The 23804-nt window shown below is 35.5% G+C and overlaps 1 protein-coding gene across 2 annotated transcripts in view; it reads right to left on the reverse strand.

Moving 5' to 3' along the window:
• LOC138700145 (zinc finger protein-like 1 homolog) overlaps positions 1-23804 on the reverse strand; it is a 119452-nt gene that overhangs the window by 75476 nt on the left and 20172 nt on the right. For both annotated transcript variants that reach the window (XM_069826528.1, XM_069826529.1), the window contains exon 3: positions 8037-8230. In XM_069826528.1, the coding sequence (XP_069682629.1) occupies positions 8037-8230 (194 nt within the window). The remainder of the gene's footprint in view (positions 1-8036; positions 8231-23804) is intronic.

A 23804-nucleotide genomic window follows, 5' to 3' on the forward strand; every position in this document is an offset into this window, starting at 1 on the left:
GTGCCGAAATTTTGTCCCGCATGAGTACTTTTACATGCAGTAAATCTACTGACATAAGCCTGTCGCATTTAAGCACACTCAAATGTTATTGACCTGGTCCAGAATCGAACCTGCAACATCAGGCATAGAAGGCCAGCATTATACCACCTACGCCAACCAGGCCGTAGTTTGGGGTAGAAGAAGATATCAGATCATAGAAGACATAAAGATACATGGATCATATGAAGAAACAAAGAGGAAGGCAGAAAATAGGAGACTGGAGAAAACTGGATTTGCAGTGAAACAGCTGCCCTTGGGCAGAACACTAAATGAATGAATGAATGAATTAATTAATTAGTTAATAATAATAATAAAAATAAAAATAATAATAAAAATAATAATAATAATAATAATAATAATAATAATAATAATAATAATAATAATAATAATAATAATAGGAGTTGGGTAGTATCAGGCATTGGGTAATATCGGACAGTGATGTAGTGATGTTTCTTTCATCTACCACCAGATGATAGTATCTGAGTGACTGGTTACGTTTCTGTATGCGACATCTGAACACTAGTTTCAGTTGGAATCATTTGCTCGACGAGTACACTTTGCAGATGCCATTTTGTGTTTATGTAGTTTAGTTTCTGTGCATCGACTTAAGTTTAGTGGTCTATCTTTCTCGCAATGTAAGTATTGACATAATATCCTAAATACAGTAAAAAGTTACTCTTAAATAATAGATTGGTGTATCAGTTACAATGAAAATTATTACATAGTTTAACTTTGGGTGCCAATATGATGGTGTAATTCGGGTAGTATCAGACAGAACGTTATCGTCTAGTATCGGACAATTTTTAAAACACATACTGAGTCTCCCTCTTCATACAACTCAGAAGCTTCAACCACTAGACAGAACAGTTACGAAGCCCTTCAAGGACGCCTATAAGGAACCTTGCTCTGGATATATGGCCAGAAATCCTTTCTTCAGAATTATTGACTATGAAGTCGCAGAACTGGTCAACTTTGCATTTTCACAAGTATGCTGCATGGACTTAGCAAAGAAAGAGTTTGAGTGTACTGGCATTCATCCATTCAACCGGAACATTTTCACTGACTTTAGACTACTTGCCATCTGAAGTATCCCTGATAAGTTTTTGAAGAGTCTAGGAATGGTGGATCTAAAGGTCCTGAGACAACTGTAGAGGACCTACCTCAGCCTCCAGAAGTATAAGAAGCTTCAGCAACTAAGTCAGTAGCTACATTGTGTACTACCAAGCCGTCCACTTCTTCCCGGCTGTTCCCAATCTCAAGCTCAAAACAATCATCTTTTGAATCCATAACACCTGCTTCATCCTTGAAACCACCCAATCAGCATCTTGATCCAGCATCAACTTCAACGTCAAAATCCCACTCAAACACACTACCTCTGATTCCCTATTTTAGTCGTATCATTAAATTGATTTCACCAATTACAGAAATTGCTCAACGAAGGCTTAATGTGAGAAGGAGACGAGTTGCTAGAAGTGGCATACTCTCATCAAGTCCTTACAAAACTCAGTTGGAAGAGAAGCAGGCTTTGAAGAATGGGAAAGAGAAGAAAAGGTTAACACATTGAATGCCACTTGACGCGTATAGACGTCACACAGTCCTCGCGCCATATGCCAATGACGTGTATGCACGTCATAGTTGTTTTCTTGCTTTCCCGCGCATTATTCCTCCAGTATTTTGGTTATCCTGTATTGTTATGTAGTATTACTTACTGGAAGGGTGCTGCTACTTATTATCATTCTTGGTTATTACCTTCCGCTCATTTAAGTAGAGGAATCATGGATGATAAATTAGATGATAATTCTTAGACACCTCCAGGTCCTTCAAATGCAAAAAATCTTACAAGGGCGTCAGTTGAAACTTGCGAGGATGACGAAATTGCATGTCTATTGAATACTTCAATGCCTGATCCGGACAGTGACAGTGATTTCAATCCAAATGAAAGCCAAAGTGAAAATGAAAGTGAAATTGAAAGTGAGTGATAGTGATAGTGAAACTTATTTTGAAAGTTCTAATAATTCAAGTACTACTCCAGTTGCCACTCCAGTTCAAAATCTGGATATTTCGAACTCTTTTTGGTCAGATGGACCGCCTAATTTGAAAAATATAAACTTTAGTGGTGTTCCTGGGCTAAAAGTCGAACTTGCTGATGATGACCCAGTGAATTTTTTGGAATTTATTTGCTTGTGACGAGTTCTATGAGTTGCTAGTAACAGAAACCAATAATTATGCAGAAGAATTTTTTCTTTCTAGGTGTACTGAGCAATCTAGAATGACTTCATGGGTGTATGTCAAAGTAGAAGAGATGAAGGTTTTTCTAGGTCTTTTGTTTCACATGAGTATGATCCAGATGCCATGTATCCAGGACTATTGGTAGAAAGATCCCTTGTTCAAAATGGACTGCTTTTCGTCTAAGATGAGTAGGAATCATTTCCTTCTAATATTACGGTGCCTCCATTTTGCATAAAATCCTAAACCTGGTGAACCTAATCCACATGGGCGACTAGTGAAGATAAAATCTATGCTGGATCTCTTCAACAATACAATTGATAATGTGTATTATCCAGGAAGGAATCTCTTACTAGATGAATCTATGGTACTATGGAGAGGTTGTCTAATTTTTAGACAGTACATAAAGGGGAAAATACACAAATACGGAATAAAATTGTACATGCTACAGAAGACAATGGTATGGTATTACGAATTTTAGTATACACAGGACAAATCGATTATTTGGGTGGCAAAGCGACATACCTCGAATGCTGTACTAAAACCTATGGACAGCAAGCTGAATGTGGGTCATGCTCTATACATGAACAATTTTTACAATGGTTATGACCTACCTTTATAGCTTCTCCAAGCTGACACATACTGTACAAGAACATTACGCTCCAATTGCAACCCAAATGAAGTGACGAAATCTAAGTTACAGAAGGGAGAATGTAGGTGTCAGTGTGCTAATGGTGTAGCTGTAACGAAGTGGAAAGACAAGAGGGACGTCTTATTTATCTCGACTGAATTTGAAGACAGTATTGTTGAAACAGTGAATAAAAGAGGGCAAAAAGTTCAAAAGCCACATGCAATTATTGAAAAGTGTAATAACCACATATGAGGCATTGATCGGCACGATCAAATGCTTTTGTATTACGTATGTGAAAGAAAAACAGTTTGGTGGTATAAAAAAATTGGCATCCACCTCTTCCAAATGATGTTACTGAACGCACATAATTGCATTTTCGGTACACTACAAGGAGTAGAATTTCGTTATATGATTTCAGACTTTCAGTAACATGATATTTGCTCTCGTATGCACCATTCAGCAGTCCAACAATCAAACGGGTATCACGAACTGTGAAACACCTGCCTGCAAAACAACGCCCTAATGAGAAAGACAAAATAATGAGGAAATGCTGCAAAGTGTGTGGCAGAAGAAAAGAATCAACATTCTACTGTCGTGATTGCCCTGGCCAACCTAGATTGTGTGTCTATTCCTGCTTCGGAATCTATCACAAATGAAGTAAGGTAGGCCTAATTTGTTTTCCCTTACAATATTTCAATATACAGTCACGTAACAAACAAAAATATGTGTGACGTGTAAATGCATCAAATGGCACTGGTAATGGAATTGTTAACAAGGTGCCTGTGACCTGTAAACGCTAAAAATTCATATTCATAGACACTATTACATAATAAATAAACACAAAAAACTAATTGGCTCCTGGGGATAGATTTTGAAACAATACAGTCAGCAGTGAACGTGTTAATGCAAGATAGGACAAATGAAAGAGCTAACAAAGCGAAACACGAACTAAAACCAAGGACGGAAAAAATGTTGAAGAGGAAACAGAAAGTATCATTTGCGGTGAAACCTTCCAGGAAAGCTGGATCAAGTGTGACTTCTGCCAGGGTTTGGCACATGAAAACTGTGCTAACACTTAATGAACTAGAAAATTTTACCAATGTGATTGGTGTGAAATAAAAGAAAAAACACAGTACTGAATTTGTTTGACTGTTCTAATCACAGACAATAAAAAATAACAATGTTTAGGGTGTGTCCAGTACTAGCTAACACTCTTCTCGATTTCACTATTTTAGAACATCTGAATTTAAATTTCAAATGTAAAGTTACCATTGCATAGTTTTGATATTCACATTTAGTGAAATAAGTATGTTATAAGTTTTTTCCGGGGGTTTCCCTCAGCCCAATATGAGCAAATGCTGGGTAACTTTCGGTGCTGGACCCCGGACTCATTTCACTGGCATTATCACCTTCATCTCATTCAAACGCTAAACAACCTAAGATGTTGATAAAACATCGTAAAATAACCTACTAAAAAAATATTTTCTTATGGTAACTTCTACTAATTATTCAATTCAAAATTAATTGTAGAACCTAAATCCAATCAATCCTTAACTGTCCGATACTACCCAACTCTCCCCTAACAACAACAACAATAATAATAATAATAATAATAATAATAATAATAATAATAATAATAATAATAATAATAATAAAATAATAATAATAATAATAATAATAATAGTAGTAGTAGTAGTAGTAGTAGTAGTAGTAGTAGTAGTAGTAGTAGTAGTAGTAGTAGTAATAATAATAATAATAATAATAATAATAATAATAATAATAATAATAATACATGTACTTCCGATATTATTATTATTATTATTATTATTATTATTATTATTATTATTATTATTATTATTATTATTATTATAAGAAAGGAATTTAATTTCTTTCATCCAAGACTTCTTATAATTTGTCACAAGTCTGTCATGGTTTCATTTAATTTGTCACAAAAGCAATTCACAAATGAACAAAATCAATTTCATAATTCAGGAGAAATACCTGTATACAGACAAAGAGATAACATGCTGAATATCACTTTTTCGATGGAATGCAGAAAACATATATTTCCGTGAAAATAAGTAAACTATTTTTTTGCAGCATCACAATACTTTCTCTCTACACTTTTTAGTTATAACAAGAAGAAAAAGAGAAAATGTATCATACTATAACCTATTTCATACAAAAGTGAAAAGTAAATACATCATACTAATAAGAGAGACTCACAAATACAAAATAACTTCTCTACACTTCGTAGTTACAATGAGAAGAAAAAGAGAAAATATATCATTACATACAGTAGCGTGCAAATTAATCCGAACAACATAATTAGTTATGTAAAAACACTCAAACGGGATAAAAAAAGGATCTAAGACATACCTCAGTAATCTATGTGGCCTCCCTTGTTCCTAATAACAGCTCTGAGACAATTTGGCATGGATTCCACTAATTTCCCACAAATATTCTTCATTTCTTCATCGTGAAACCATACACCAATGAGGGCAGAAATCATCTTCTCCTTTGTAGAACAATCCATTTTTTTGCATTCTTCTTTTGCAAATTGACCACAAGTTCTCAATGGGGTTGATGTCGGGTGAGTTGCCTGGCCAGGGGAGTACCTGAATATTCTTCTTGTTGAAGAATTCTGTAGTTTTTCGAGACGTATGACATGGTGCCAGGTCTTGTTGGAACACACCTCTACCATCTGGAAATGATTTTTGCAGCTGGGGTACGATTCTGGTTTCCAATAAGTGAATATATTTGTCAGAATTCATCATTCCCTTGATAGGTATTAATGCTCCAGGCCCTTCATGTGTAAAACAACCACAAAACATTACTTTAGGGGGGTATTTGGGTGCTTGTTGGAGATGAGCTGCTGTTACTTTTCCGGATCCTTTCCGTACGTAAGAAACGCGGTGGCCGTGGACCTCAAAATGAGACTCATTGGAAAAAAGTACATTCTTCCAGTCATTCACTGTCCAGTGTTGATGTAATTTTGCCCACATTAAGCGTTTTTTTTTTGCACATAACAGGGGTTAGCAGTTGCTTCTTAATAGGCTTACGAGCCTTCATCCAGTTTCCAAAAGCCTAAGCCGCACTGTTGTGACGTGAATATTCGCCCCAGTGGTAGCCATTAACTCGCGGGTTAAGTCGACAGCAGTTAGTCTAGGATTTAATTTACTTTTCCTGACAATTAAACGATCATCTGCAGGTGAAGTCTTCCTTTTCCGGCCACAGTTTCCTTTTTTCTGGGGTGTGATGGATCCAGTCTCCCTGTATCATTTTATGATCGAATTAACAGTAGCCAAACCGATGTGACATTCTGCAGCAATTTGCCTCTGTGTCATAAAAGAATGCTCTGCTAATGTGATAATTTTAGACCGTTTTTGTGGAGTTGTATCCATTTGTGAAGACGACAGAATGTACACAGGATTGCAGTATTAAGTCTTCAACACAACTGAAATGCTTATAAGTACAAAACGACAGGCAAAATGTCACATATTATAAAAAAAATAATAATGACAGACCTTCAACAATGGAATTACACGTACTACAGATGTCAAAGTGGTATGAGCAGCTGTGAGGCCAAAAATGACAGAAAATGTAAAAATATGTCGTCTTCGGATTAATTTGCACACTACTGTATTTGGTGCAAAAGTGAAAGGTAAATACATCATACTAACTTTCACTTCATGCTTGATCCAAAGAATGAAGAAAGATCTCAACCGCTGATTGCTTCATGCTTCAAGGTTGTGCAGACCTGTATGTTACCAATCACTGCATAGCTCAGTACAGTCAGAGATGTTAGTGACAGAAGACGTGTGTGCTTGTGTATTTCTTTTAAATAAATTTTGAGTGTGTGTGCTTAGTTGTTTAGATGATTGAAATTCCAGCTGAAAAGTTTACTCTACAACAGCGAATATTTATGTACGAAACTTATGCCAAACTGATTTATGCTGACAAGTGCGTAGGCAATTTGTAGAGAAATTCCCTGATATTCAACCTCCAAATAGAGGTGCATTTCGAAACCTTGTCATTAGATTAAGACAAACGGGACTGCTGAACTCTAAAATTCAGAGGCCAAAATGAAGGGTTCTAACACAAGCAAAACTTGATATTGTTGCATCTCTTGAACCTTCTCCTAATAAATCTTTACATTGTGTTGCACAAGCAGTAGGCATATCAAAAACTTATGCCCATACGCCTACTGAACTTTTAAAATTGAAACGTTGCATAGTTACTGAAGTCCAACAATTATAGCTGCATAACAACGAAAGTCGAGTGAATTTCTGTAATTGGGTTTTACAAAACGTTGTTGATAGTATTCTTGATTCACATTTAATAATTTTCTCTAATGAGGCATGGTTTCATTTACGTGGTTATTTATGTTCACAGAACAATAGATTCTGGTGCACAGAAATTCGCGATTAATTCAGGAAGTTCCCCCTGTATGATAAAAAGTTTGATGTGTGTGGTGTGTCGTAACAACAAATCGAGTAACAGGACCGATCTTTTTTGAAGATATTGTAAATTCAAAGAAGTGTCACATGCAAATACTCGCACAGTTTTTTTTTTTACAATTTTATCTGATAATGAGAGACAACATGCATATTTTCAACAAGATTCTGTCTCAGCCCATATTGCAGGTGCTTCTTTGAAGGCTATAAGGGAGGTTTTTGATGACAATTATTTCTACAGAGTTATGGCCCATACATTCCCCAGATCTTATCATGTGTGAATTATTATTTGTAGGGAATCCTAAAAAATAGAGTCTATAGAAATAATCCACATACCATCAATGAACTGAAAGACAATATAAGAACAGAAATTAGAAGGATAACGAAAGAAGAACTTTTATGTGTGAATTCAAATTTCATCAAAAGATGTCGGGAATGTCTGAATGCTAATGGACACCACTTTCAGCAACTACTGTAACACAGGCTAGTGAATTAAATTGGTGATTTTGTGCATGCCATTAATAATAAATTATATGAGTGCCAGAGATTACAGATCTAAAATGCCACATTTTATCTCACGCTCTACAGGCTTGCTCCTGTCCGCTTTTTTTGGATCAAGCATGACGCGAATGTACTGTACAATACAACTGTTGTAAATTTAAAGTATCAACATTATTACTCACCAATGGAAGACCCAGTCCAGCCCGTGCCCAGTTAACTCCTGCCAACTTCTCACGTAATACATCAGCCACAGGAGACACTAGATTATTGGCTGGAAACAAGCCCACCTTGCATGATGGACATGTGTAACCGGCTGGGGCCGTTGTGGGAGGAAGTTGACGAGAAAACTGGTCCAGACATGCCCAGTGATAAACATCTATTCAGAAAAATATACTTAAATTGTAAAAAACAAATATATACCAGGTGTTTCAGACCACCCCTATCAGACTTTTTTTCTCATAAACTATATGATACTAGTTGTTCATAAAAAAATTTTGACAACCAAGGTCTATGTAAAGAATGGATTGATGATAGTACCATTTCCCATAACAAATCAGAAGTAACTGTGATCAACTTCGAAATTTCAAATGAGAACATACGTCATTGAAAATACCATTGAAAACTACTTTAAAAAAAAAAACTTTTACTGAAACTTTTTTTCTAACTTTTACTGTGCACTCATAAAGCAACAAAAATGGTATATTCTGAGAAAAGCTGTACGTTGTTAATGTACTGTACGTACAATCTTCATAGTAACTGTTCAAAATATCCGCCACCCTGTGCTAAACAACATTCTGATCTCCTACTAACATCCATGATTGCACGGAGCACTTGAGTACACCTGAGAGACTCACAGGCTTCTCTAATTCTTTGTTTCATGTCTTCTCTAGTTGTTGGACGCATCTGGTAGACCAAGACTTTAATTCTCCCCCACAAGAAAAAGTCATTTGGAGTGAAGATAGGAGATCGGGTCAGCCAAGCTACTAGTCCTCCTTGTTTAAACCACCGTAGGGGAAATAACTCGTTAATAATTCGTCGAGCTGTATGTAAAAAGTGAGCCATACAGCCATTCTGCTGAAGCCACATCATTAACTGAAGCGCAAGGGTAACATCATGAAGCAACTGATGCAAAATGTTTGGGAGGAAGTGTGCGTACACTCTACAATTCAAGTTCTCCTCAAAAAATATGGTCCTACGGCTCAGTGTCCAAGGCGGCCACACCATGTGTTGAAGCTCCACATGTGCTGGTAATCCACTTCATGTAGCTAGTGTGGATTAGCTGGAGACCAATAATGGGCATTGTAGAGATTCACCTGACCATAACTCTTGAAAGTTTCCTCATCAACCCATAGAATTCTGTGCTCGAAATCACGGTCCGTTTATAAACCAGTTTCAGAAATCAACACGATTCTGGAAGTCAAGTCCCTCAAGTTCCTGATGGAGATAAATATGGTATGGATGAAATTTGTTCTTTGAGAATTCTAAACACTGTACTATGGTGCAATCCTGAGTCACGAGCAATCCTTCCTGTGGAGTCATGAGGATTATCACCACAGCAAGGGCATCAGCAGCTTCTTTCTCATTCCTCACAGGTCATCTGATACGTTCACTCTTGTTGTGTTTTTCTTTTGCACCATGGCATTTGTATGCACATGCTTTGCAAGATGCTGGAAAACATTGTAGGAATGATACATATGCAATGGATATCTCTCTGCGTAAACATGTGCTGCTTCTCTGCAATTTCGATGGCATTTTCCGAATAGCATATGTCATATGAACGACGTCATATGAACAAATAAACAAAATTTACTGTTGCTATGCAAAATAAAAGCCATGTATTGTGGGTCCCTATCACCATGGCATGGCGCGTCCTCAGGTTGTGGATAGAGGAGATGGCCTCCAGATATGGAGGGTAGCTGTGAATATATTGAATAAGCAGTCTCAGACAGCCGATGAGAGGTGGTCCTCCAGCTTGGGAATTGGGGAAAGGGCTAACAACCAATCACTGTAAAAAAACAGCTTGTTGCGAAATCTCAAAATAAGCCTCAGAATGAGGCTGATTCTCTGGCACGACCACAGCAAACTTGGAATGTTATAAGTCTATATAGGAGTAACATCAGTAGCAAAAGAACTAGCTAGATGTAGAATAGACTTTGTGGGAGTACAGGAGGTTAGGTTAGATGGGAACGGCATGACACAATTAGGAACAGGATTCTTTATCCATAAAAGAATAAAATCAGCAGTAAATAAGATCGAAGATCGAATTTATCAGTGATAGGTTATAGTATTTAGTACTTAAGAGTAGATGGTGCAATATTGTAGTTATAAATGCTCACGCCCCTACAGAAGAGAAAGACGACAATATAAAGGATAGCTTCTATGAGGAATTGGAACAGACTTTTGATCAGTTACCTAGATATCACATGAAAATTTTATTGGAACATTTCAATGCTAAAGTAGGACGGGACGATATTTTTAAACCAACTACTGGAATTGTTATTGTTGTTGTTTAGTCAACTGTCCGAAGACAAGTCAATCGCACAAGTGATACCAACAAGGCCCACTTTTGAGGCAACTAGACTAGGAGATAATGGGATAAGGTGGACAGTTCCTTTCCCCCTCCACTGTATAAATCGCCGACAGCTACATATTACACTAATCAGACTTCAGGTGCATACGAACAATTGTTCTTCCTCTGATACATATTGTCAAGTGAGATTTTTTTTTCAATTAACAATTCCTAAATACTCATTCCTATATGATCGATTTTTTACTGTACATAATGTTCCTTGAATTTCATGCTCTACCTGTCTACCTAAACATGATGCTTTTCGAATGCAGGGGACTTGCTCTGCATGTTATATCTAAGTAGGTAAACATTGACTGTCTTCTATATCGATGGAACAGTGCACTATGTCTCCAAGTTAAATCTGCGTCCGGAAAGAATGTGAATTACAGTTGCCTCTCTTTCTCGCCTTTGCAACCTATGAGTAAACTAAGCTGACAAAGAGGTGTTTACTGTTCGTGCCAGCGAGTTGTATGAGATAGTGGTGAATACACGTCTATAGGAGGTGCTTAAAGTGTTGTACCCATATAAATACTGTATTGTACCCATGTAAAGTGCAGTAATCGTTAATTTTAATAGGCTATTTTATCCTATTTCAAATCATCTTCACATACAGTGGATCTCAATACTATATAGTTGTTATTGCAATGAGGTATGCCTCAACTAATATTAATATTATGCACTGTATTTCTTACACACATTATAGATATTACCTCACTCATTGCATTATCTTTTGTAACATGATCTCACTCACAGACGAAACTGTAGATTGTATACTAACAACGAGTTACTAGAGCTCATCTCTTGCATTCATGGGACGAAAATTTATCTTGGGGGCATAGTACAAACACACGGCAAACAACAATCACATTTTTTTTTTTCATATGAAAGATCTTATTTGCAGTTTTCACTGTAACTACAATAATGCACAATAAAATATGTTTTATATGAAGTGGTGTCTAAATTGCTTTTTCCATTTCCCCATCTATAGCGCTGTCCCGCTTATTACACTTGAAAGCCACAGTCAATTGACGAGCGCATTAATGGGGTTGTACTTTAATATGAAAAACGAACAGAGGAAATGAAAGCATGGAAAATGAGTGTTTACTCTGAATTAAATAATAGAAAACAGAAAGTGATTCTAAAAAGTCTTAAGTCCAGAGAAATTTACTTAAACAGCAAAGTAACAGGAGGCTGAGGACTGTGATAAGGTTGGAGTGGGTTAGTTGAAGGGATAGCTAAGTGACAGGAGCTTGAAGACTGTGACAAGATTAGAGTAGTAGGGTGGATGAGGAGATAGCTAAGTCATTTACCAGCAATAGTAATCTTAAGCAGACAGCTGGAAGTCAGCAATTTAATCTGGAGGTGGGTACAACAGAGCTGCCCTCTTGAAGAATTTACATATGATACGAGAGCCACATGAAACATGGCACTGCTCATGATAATAAATAATTAGCATAGGTCTATATGGATGGGAGTATTGTTCCATAATGCCAACTACTATTAAGCAATATGTATTCTATTGTGGTATATCTTCTAAATCATTCCATGTCAAATCATCCAGAAAATTCTGAAAATGTCACCCTATGTCAGGGATTTTCATAAAAACCTGTTGAATTGTGCTAAAAACATATCTATGGATAGTCTTACAATTTGAACTGATTTTGCAGACTGGTTCCAGAGTAGGCTAGTGACTATTGGAACTTACAGACTTAGGATTGAAAATTGTTACATGTTAACACACAAAATGTTCTGTACATTCTAAAGTTTTTGAGCTAAACATTTGATCTTTTGAAATTAAACTGTAGAATGACTGTCTTCTGAATTAGATATGTAGTTTGCTAATTTGAGTTCGTGGTTTACGCAATCAACCTATGTATGTAAAATTTAATTGCGAAAGTTCACAATTTTTTTTTCATATTGCCACACCTTCAAATACCATGAAGCGTCTCTGGAATAATTATGGAATAATAAGATTGTAACAGGAAAAAAAAATTGTTTTGGAGAAACAATGGTAATATGGAATAGCATGTTTTCAGTAGAAGGGAAAAATGTTTTTTTTTTTAGGTTGGTTATTTAACGATGCTGTATCAACTACTAGGTTATTTAGCGTCGATGAGTTTGGTTATAGTGAGATGGTATTTGGTGAGATGAGGCCGAGAATTCGCCATAGATTACCTGGCATTCACCTTACGGTTGGGGAAAACCTAGGAAAAAAACCCAACCGGATAATCACCCGAAGCGTGAATCGAACCCGCGCCCAAGCGCAACTTCAGACCGGATGAGCCACGCCGGTGGCTGGAGAAAATGTTAGTTGCTATCATAATAGTTTCGTGTCTGTTGTCATTCTCTTTAGATAAAGTTGAAAGTCATTGAAATAGCCATTCGCTCTGATATTTGTGTACAAGCCAAGCAGTTGGCAGGATTGTCAATTTCTCTCTCATATTGTTTACAACCCAAGTTGTCAGATGATGGGTGTAAATATATGAAGTGAAAATGTAATATAACACGTAAGTATATATTATATCTCTCTAAAAATCTATATTTTACAACATATAACAATACATGGTTATTCTGTCAATAAACACAGAATCACAAGTCAATTGAACAGATTACAATATCTGTTTGTTCATTTATAGGTAAATAAGATGGAAAGTAGCAGTTGCTCTTGCATTCTGGGAAGCTTTCTTGGGGAAGAATGCAGTGGGGGTTTGAAGGTATTAAATACATTGATACACAAAGAACAGGAACTTATACTCTGGCGTAGTCATATCCAGTCCATATCTCTAGATGACTCCGATATTTGTTCAAAACACATAGCCCAGACAAATATCTACACTCCATCAAAGGTTATGCTGTGACATTTTCAACATTCACAAGTGTCCGATTAAATCAGCTCTATTTGAAATAACGTTGAAAGAAGCAAAGGAATTAAGACACAGTGGACTAGCTGTGACTCCTGGGGAGAAGCTCTGTCTAACTTGTAGAAAACACTTAACAGTTCGTAACATATTCACAACTCAAAACACGGCAACATCTTCTTCTGGTGAAGAAGTTATTGAATCTACAGATTTGATTCAAGAATCACCAAGTAGACTGAATACCAGTTCACTTCAGTTAGACATATCCCCTGTACAATTGCACTCAATTCCTAGGCACAGTCAATTGGTTGCAGCTAAGCAGAAGTTTCAATCAGCAGCACAAACACTTCAAACTAAAATCAGTTAAATTTTTTATATTGAATTGGCAACCGAACTAGAACTTGAGACAACAGAAGAAAATGTGTAAGATAAAGCACAACATTTTGATGAGTTAATGGGGCAAATTAAAGATGAAATTAAACATGTCAACATCTGTGAAGAAATCCAACTACTTAAACTGGTACCACCGTCGTGGCTTAGAAATAAAGTTAGTGAAATGTTTGACATTTCTGAATATATGATATGACAGGCACGTGCACTTGTGACTGAGAAAGGTATTCTAGCATTGCCTGAACCAAGGAAAGGGAAGATGCTATCAGAAGAGACAACCAAGAAAGTGATTAATTTTTACTTGGACAGTAATTCAAGAATAATGTCCAGAATGAAAGACAAAGTAAGCATAAGTAAAAATATTTATAAACAAAAACGGCTTCTTTTAAGCAATCTGTCAGAGCTGCATTCTTTGTTCAAGACAACATTCTCTCACAATAAGACAGATTTATCTAAATTTGAAATCCTCACACCTAAAGAGTGTGTGCCTGCAGGATCCTCAGTACACATGCTGTCTGTGTGTGTACAATCCACCAGAATGTTCAGTTGCTTCTGGAAAGTATTCATAAGAAAGGAACTTACCATGATCTGATTAAACTAATAACTTGTGACATACATAACAGAATTTGCATGCTATGTCTTTGTGAAAAGTGGCCTAGCAATCTTGTCCTAAAAAACATATCCAACAAAAATTCCCAGATGATTTTGATCCTGATGAACCAATCCAGTAAAGACAAAGGGTAGTAACAGATAGAGTGGATATGGTTGTTGAAGTAAGCACTTTCTCTGAATTTCGTTCTTTACTAATACAGAAAATTGAGAAACTCATTCCACATTCATTTATAGTAAAAGCAGTCTTCTTACTTGAAAATGTTAAAAGAGAACCTGGATAATGAATCAGTTATCATTTCATTGGATTTCAGTGAAAACTACAGTTTTGTAATTCAAGACGAGGCCCAAGAGTTTCATTGGAACACAGGTAACCGTACACTTCATGCTGCAGTGGTATCTCACAAGAAAGAAGAAAGACTTTATTCAAAGTGCTTGTGTCTGATTTCTGATGATATGGATCACGATTTATTTTTCGTTTACCAAACTCAAAAGATCATAATCAATTTTTGACAACAGATCTCTATCTTTCGCATGTTAAAACTGTAGAATACTTCTCAGATGGTTATGATGTGATTTATTATCATTAAGCAAAAACATCGGTGTTTGAGAATAACGTTCTTAGGAAAATATTTGGGGCTAAGAGAGATGAAGTTATAGGAGAATGGAGAAAGTTACACATCGCAGAACTGCACGCATTGTATACTTCATCTAACATAATTAGGAACATTAAATACAGATGTTTGAGATAGGCATGGCATGTAGCACATATGGGTGAACCCAGAAATGCATATAGTGTGTTAGTTGGGAGACCAGAGGGAGAAAGACCTTTGGGGAGGCCAAAACGTAGATGGGAGGATAATATTAAAATGGGTTTTAGGGAGGTGGGATATGATGATAGAGACTGCATTAATCTTACATAGGATAGGGACCAATGGGAGGCTTATGTGAGGGGGGGCAATGAACCTGAGGGGTTCCTTAAAAGCCATTTGTAAGTAAGTAAGTAAGCAAAAACATACCAAGTGGTTGATGGCCCTTCACATTTCTGAATTAGGGACTCATCATCACTATTTACAGCTTCCTATATTAAACTATCCAGTTCTCAAAATTACATTCCTACCCCTAACTTAACACATTTCCAACCCTATATATTCTAACGACCACCCTCCAAATTCCTCTAATATCGAACTATTCCCTACATGTATCCTCTTCTATACATTTATGATAATTACTACAAGATTCACTCAATATTATTGTTCTTGGACCATTTCAGTTCTATTCAGCAGAAAGAGCCAGGGAGGGAATCTGGTGGGAAAGAGAAGATAAGAATGTTAAAAAAGAAGAAACATTACGATCAGATTCATTTCAAGACAAAGTCCACACTCACACCATACTTGTCCATATAACACTAAACTAACCAGTTTTCAAAATTACATTCCTACAACTAACTTCATTTCCAACCCTCTCTATTCTAATGATCACTCTTCAAATTTCTCTACTATCTGACTAACTAATAATATCCTCCCCTGTACATAATATAATAATCACCACAATACAATTCACTCACTATTTTGTTTTCTGTCCATTTCATTTCTATCCAATTTTTATTCTTGTTTCAAGAACTATGTACCACACTCACACCACACTTGTCCACGTAACAAACCTTCTTGGCTACACTCCTAATAGTCCATTAAGCTTGACCCTTCCCTTTTTCACTTGAACCCTTCACATCAATTTCTTAAATCGTAATGTTTCTTCTTTTTTAACATTCTTATCTTCTCCTTCTCACCAGATTCCCTCCCTGGCTCTTTCTTCTTTTTCAGCATCTTGACTCGTTTTGGTATTGTTCCCAACAGCTGATCATTAAGGCTTTGTATTGTTTGGCTTTCAGTAGCTGATTCATATGTTTCATACTTCTTTGACATCACACACTGATTAACATTGCCTGACATCACTAGCTGCTTCTCTTGTACATTTGACCCCGTGCACTCTATCTCTGTCTGTTATTCCTGATGCTGACATCGCATTATACCCAAGCACTGCACTGCCGCATAGTTCTTTGCATTCCAACAAATCATTCATACTCATGTCATACATTCCCTTCTATACAATACTATGTATTTTATTCTTCAAGATTTTTATATTTTCCTCCATTACTTCTGCTCCTATTTCCGGGTTCTTAATGCCATCCAGACATTCCTCAACATTGAAGATCAAGTTATTTATCTTTATTTTATCTCCAATCAGTCTCACAAAATGATCATTTCGGTAAAGGGATTAAAACTCTTCTCTCTCAGATGGCTGTGCAAGAATTTCATTAATATACATAATCATGAAGCAGATTCTGGTATGAAATGCAAATGGTCATTTTTTGCTCCTAGTCATGGAAAATCTCCTTGTGATGGACTTCAGGGTACTTTGAAAAGAATGGTTACCAAAACCAGTTTACAAAGACCATTTAATGAACAAATAATCACTGCATCACAAGTATTCAATTTTTGTTAAGAAAAAGCTCAAGGACATTAGGTCCTACTGTGTTTTTTGTAACAAAGGAGGAAATAGTTCAAGTCCGAAATGATCTCACTGAACAGTTTGACAATACAAAAACCATTCCCAGGACAAGTTGCATGCATGAATTTATACCTTTATCTACATTTGAAAAAAGCTATGAAGTTCTGATACGGACTACAGTGTAATATTTTACAGATTTAAACCTGTTGTCAAGGCAAATTCTTATGTTGCTTGTGTGTATGAATATTTGTGGTATGTGGGTTTTATTTAAAAGTTAATTATGAAGAAAGTGATGCTACAATAAAATTCATGCATCCATATGGACTCTCTCCATCTATTATTGGCCTGAAAATGACAGTTGTGAAGTTCCATTTTCAAACATTTTGTGCCAAATTGATGTCACCACAGCCACAGGTAGGACCTATACTTTAAACCAAGATTCTTACAAGAGAACTTAAGCCAAAGAGTTACTTTTGTTCATATTTTGAGAAATGTTGTGCGGTTACACTTCTATATTTCTCTGCCAAAAAATAAGTTATCATTACCCCATTATAAATTTTTTGTCTACTGATATAGCATTGTGTTCTCATTACTATACATAATTTTCAACATTTTCTAAGATGTGGCACTTTGAAAAAAAAATTCCAATAAACGCAAGAAAAGGTAAAAGAGTCATAATAGGCCCTAATTTAAATGTGCAATTTTTATAATCTTCAATATAAATCTCAGTTACAGAGCTAGTGTCACAACAATTCAATGATCACATTGGAAACTATGGCGTTATTCGTAGTTTTCTCAACTGCTGATATGCAACTACATAACAATATTACTATTTACTGCTTCAAGGAAGCCATTCACTGAGATATGTAAAGTTTCAGCAAAATTGGAAACAGTGGGTGACATGGTCTGGATGAATTGACATGGAATGGCCTTTCTGTATACATTAGTAACACTGAAAAATAAATTGATGTTAGAGCGTGGAAGATGGTACTTGAAATCAAGTCAGCTTTCATTATAGCATTATAGTTTTCACAGTGTTCATATCGTGTATTCAAATGTGCTCTTTTATTTTCTAGGTTATCTGAGTGATTTTAAAAATGCTAGAAAATGGAGTACCTGTGCTCATTGTTTTACCATATCAACAACTGTTCACAATTATACATTTGCACTTTAAATACATAAGTGAGGTAGACGATGAAGTAAGAGTGAAAGAGAAAGAAAGATCAAATGCACATTGTAACAATCATGACTTCATCCCTTAAAATTATAAATTCATCCATAACAGCTATGATGAACTCGATCGACAGCTATCGTTAACAGAGGTAGAGGTAGGACAGGTTTCCAGACAGGGGCAATGCCAAATTGACATTTTGGTATTTTATTTTGATTCAGTAGTTACTTAATATTGATAAACGTATTTTTTTATGTGGATAGGTCGTTTTGAGAAGCTATACTGTAATAATGCACTAAGTTATGTTATGGTACTGAGGTTATGGAATACGATGATCTAATTAGATCACCATTTTCATGTTGGGAATATTATAGCTTATTTTCTGTTTTATGTGATGTTGGACATGTAACGATCAAATCATTTTATATCCTCTGTGTGTGTGTGTGTGTGTGTGTGTGTGTGTGTGTGCGTGAGCGTGTGCGCGCGTGTGTGTGTCTATATATATATATATATATATATATATATATATATATATATATATATATATATAAATCCCACCATGGTAGCTGCTCTTCAGTAAGGGTTGCCAAAAGAGACAGCATACTAAACAAAAAACATTGTATTAGCAATATTTTTTCAGAAGGAAGCTACCCCTGGGAAGGCAAGTTTATTCAATAATTAATAATCAGATACAATATAAAATAACTTAGGTGTACAGGTGATTATGTAAAATCTGAACAGAATATTTCATTATATCTACAGCAATAATTTTCTATTTCATTAAGTCTAAAGCATCGTTTCCCAACCTGTGGTTCGTGAACCCACAGGGAGTTTGCAAAATATTTCAAGGGGTTTGTCAAAACTTTTCCATAATGGCGGGGTTCGAGATTAAGCCTATTATTGTTTCCTTCATTTCTGCGGCATTGTCATAATAATAATAATAATAATAATAATAATTATTATTATTATTATTATTATTATTATTATTATTATTTTAAAATTAAATTAACCCTATAATGCCCCTTGTTACATATTTGTAACATCGGGAATTTATCACATTATTTCACCAATAAATTAATATTTACCGCGAATGCCTGATTTACAGTTATGTAACAATGTTAGGACTGCATTTGATTTTGCTACAATGGATATTTAGTCTGCCAGCTTCTTTGTGTTCCAACAATACTAACAACAGTACTGCGACCCGACTAAGGAACAGTTACATGGCGGTCAGGCCTTCGATTTTATATGTTAATGTGGAATTTCAACAAACTTATATTTAATTTTGTATTTTCAACAATAGCCTATTTCTTCTTTCCTTGTGGAAAATGCAGTAAATTGTCAGTTGTGTATCAGAATCATTTCCGTTCAAATTAAAATCGATAACTGGTTGAAAAGTGAAAGTTTGAAAGGGAAAGGGAAACAGGGTTTAACAAAATCGCAAGTTAGTGTTGTATCAACAAGTCATTCAGCTTTTAGTGATGTGTTTCAATCCGACAAATGTGAACCATGTGTAATGAAAACAAAATACGATGATAATTACATTAGGTTTGCATTTTCATATAGCCTATAGGTGACAAGGACTGTCCAAGACCACAGTGTGTTGTTTGTGGCGACATTCTTGCTAACAGTAGTCTGAAACCTTCTCTACTTAAACGCCATTTAGAAACTAAACACCCCATCCATGTATGTATGTATGTATTTATTAACACTACAATTGGGCATACACCCGGTGGCAGTGATATATAATATACAATAATACCATTACAATTCTACAATAATTACAGCAATAAAAGAAAAATAAATAAAATAAAATAAAATAAACCTAAATTTCTAACTATAAATAAATAGATGCAATAAACCTAGCACTATAAATAAAAACTATTCTATAATAACGCCTACAATAAGCAAAAGTAAACCTAACTTATAAGTACTTATATTTCACCCAACTATTACCAATTAAAGAATTACATATCACCTTAATTAATTACAAATCAACTTAATTAAATATCATCTTAATTAATTACTTATCACCTTAATTTATTTAGATATAAACTAAATTACATATCATCTTAATTAATTACATATCAACTTAATTAATTACATGACACAACTTAGATATTTGCACTGTACCTACAATTACATTTTCAGTCTAATCTTCTCAGCCTTTCCTTAAATGTTTTGATTTTGAGAGGACCTCCCTGAAAGATTGCTGCAGGTAAGCTGTTCCAGTTTACTATTGTGTGATTAACAAAGGAAAAACATACACAAATCTGCTGATTTTTTACATGAAAAGTTAACGAGTGGAAAAATGATTTAGCTACTTTTGTATCCGCTGCAAACAGTGACAATGAGAATGCTCAAGCATCTTATCGCGTTAGCTACAGAACTGCTAAAACTGCAAAACCTCATTCAATAGCTGAAGATTTAGTGTGGCCATGTATAAGTGATTTAGTACAGTGCATGCTTAGAGAATCTTCCACAAAAAAAGTCAATATGGTACCATTGTCCGACAATACGACCAACCGCCAGATTAAAAACATGACAAATTATGTCGAAAATGAAATTTTGGAAACAGTTTGTGCCAGTCCTTTTTTTGCGATTCAACTTGATGAATCGACTGATGTTGCCAATTTAGCCATTTTGTTACTTTTCGTCTGTTATATTAATGGGGAGTCTGTAGAAGAGGCGCTACTATTCTGCAAACCCTTAAAAGAGATAACTACGGGAGGAGATACATTTAAGTTAACCGACGAATGCTTTCGCGAAAATTCAATAGACTGGACTCGCTGTGTAGGCGTTTGTTCAGATGGTGCGAAATCTATGACAGGGTATTATGCTGGGTTTGTTGTCAAAGTGAACGGTAGTGCCGAATGCTTCTTGGACACATTGTTGCATTCATAGACAGGCTCTTGTTTCTAAATGCATGCCTGATGGATTGAAATGTGTGCTGGATGATGCAGGCTCGCCCTACAAATTCCCGCATCTTTGCAGTGTTTTGTGAGGAAATGGGAAGCATTTATAAGTGTTTATTGTCTCACACTGAAGTTAGGTGGCTATCTCGAGGAATAACTATTTCCAGACTGTATGAGCTTAAAGGCGAAGTTTACGTTTTTCTCACCAGCCATGCCTTTCACCAAGCAAAGTGCATGGAAGATGAAATCTGGCTTCAGACTTTAGCTTATTTGGTAGACATTTTCTCAAAAATTAACAGTTTAAACTTATCTCTCCAGGAGTCAAATATAAACATTTATATTGTGCAAGACCGTATCGAATCATTCATTTAAAAACTTAATTTTTGGGAAACGTGTTTCAATAGCAATCAAACCGAGTGCTTTGATACCCTTCACGACTTCCCGGTGGAAAATCATCTTTCTTTGGACGAAAATGTCAAGAACATGGTTAAAGAACATTTGAAGGGACTTGGAAAAACCTTCAGAGAATATTTCCCTGCTATGTCCAATAATAACAATTGGATTCGCAATCCCTTCGAAGAGTCAACAATTTTAGAATCCACATTAAGCGTAGATGAAAAAGAGCAACTTCTTGAAATTTCCACTGATTTTCAGTTACAGAAAAGTTATAAATCTTTGTCATTAATTGGTTTTTGGTTGAGTTTAAAGGAGTTCCCAGTGTTAGCAAATAAAGCCATAATGGCTTTATTACCCTTTTCATACTTGTGCGAATAGTCATTTTCTTCATATGCCTATTTAAAAAATAAATACAGAAACAAACTTTGTCTGAAAGTGATTTGAGACTTTATTTAACTTCTGTGGTTCCTGACTTCAAAGCTCTGTGCCATGGAAAGTAGGTGCAACCTTCTCACTGAATTCCAAAAAAGAGGTGAGTAATTACAATGAAAACTTGTATTTATTATTGCAACTAGACCGACACATTGTGTAACTTTTAAGCCGTAACTAGAGTAACTATAGGTTTTAATCGTTAAGGGTTAAGTTAATTTAAGGTTAACAACACAAGGAACTATTTTTAACAAAATAATCTGCCCTCAATGAGAAGACCATAAAGATCCAGAATAAAAGCACTACAGAATAATTTAGAAAGACAAAAAGATTAAATACAGGAATTGTTTAGTAAAACATCCAGAGAAATGCAAACCCAATAGAATCATCAATGGCCAAAATATAAATGGTAATGTAATATTTGGATTGAATCCTTAAGAATATTCAATAAAATTTTTAGAATTTCAAAAAATCGGAGACCGAGTGCTTTTAAAATATTTCATGTGAATTTAGGAAGTGTGCCATGCGCACCAAACAAAACACCAGAAACACTCCACTGACTACTGTGAAGGTTATATTTCTCACTTAGGTATGGGATGCAGGACTCAAATGGATTTCTTCTCCTCATCAACATGTTGTGCCTGCAAAGCATCCCTCTCAAACCGGATTGTAGGGTCAAGATTGAGTCCTGTGGATGGCTACAATATCTGCTCTTCTGTTCGAATCTAAGAATGAAACACAGTGGATTTCCTCGTATACCTCCCATCCACGACACTTGAGGACATCAGCAATACCGGTCCTGGCCTTATGGTGTCGATTGTTGTGCAGCAGCTCCGTTTTTCGACAGAATCCCAACACGTGACCAAGAGTTTCTGTCTCGTTGCAGCCAGGATGGCGACAACAGGTTGTGTTGAAACTTCTGCTGTGCACAGATCTAACTGCAGATAGATTGCTGTACATTTTAATATTGCATTAATGTATTCTGAAATTCATAAATTTGCTTTTGAAGACATCCAGGAATTTGCCTTGGGGCACTCAGAATACAGGATAACACCTTTGCCCTTATGAGGTAATATACACCTTTTGCTTGGAATTAAATTTTATGCATGTTTACTGTATGTATATTTAAAAGTCAGTGGTTCTCCCAACTCAGATCGTTGTGAAAGGGGTTTGCGAGTCGAAAAAGGTTGGGAACCACTGATCTAAAGCAATAATAAAGTTTTTAAAGGAAGTCCAAAAGACTTGAAAGATTCAACTGAGCATTTCGGAATTGTTCCCTTTGCTTCAAACAATTATCTAAAAGACTTCAATCTGTCCTTGTATATAATAATAATCCCTTGCACTGCTGAGTCATTCCACGTCAAATTGCACAAAATTATACGAATTTTGATCTTCATATTTCTGACTGTGTTTATATTTTTTTACCAACTCTATGGGTCTAATAAACTAACAAGTGTATTTTTATTTCCTCCTAAGTCCACATGTTTTTAAAATATTACATGTTAAAATTCGTTAAAAATGTCACACAATGCAACATTTAAAGTGTCATATTTCTGAAAATATTGATGTTAAATTTTTTTTAAATGCATTTAAAAGCTTAATGTACTGTCTTTTGTTAAATATTTACTAACTAATTTTAATATAATTATTACAAATATTTTTTTTATGATTCAATTTTTAAAAGTTAAATATCAATGTGAAATAGCCGTATTAAAAATCTAAAAAAATTTCTACTAGGTGCACTGAAGTTTTCTTAATAATTCCAGAAAAAATCACAATGGGATCTCCAATAGTTTAATGGAAATTTAATTACTTACGAAACAATGTGTAGCAGTCGGTGCAGCAGCTGTGGACGGGAAGCGTAGAAGCGTGCTGGGAGGTTTATCGACGCTGGATGATCAAGTGAATGTTGCAACATTACACTCAGTACGGATCAAGTCACTCGAGGTAACACTGCTAATTTACTTGTTATGATATCTTCAAGTATTTGTACATTATGCTTTTTAAACGTTTGTTTTCATTCACACTACACTTCAAATTTTCAGTCGCCTACTTTCTTTCTCGAACGAAAATTGTTTTACTAAATCTTCAGTTCCTGACAA

The sequence above is a fragment of the Periplaneta americana genome, chromosome 5 (assembly GCF_040183065.1).
Source record: "Periplaneta americana isolate PAMFEO1 chromosome 5, P.americana_PAMFEO1_priV1, whole genome shotgun sequence".
Lineage (NCBI taxonomy): Eukaryota > Metazoa > Arthropoda > Insecta > Blattodea > Blattidae > Periplaneta > Periplaneta americana.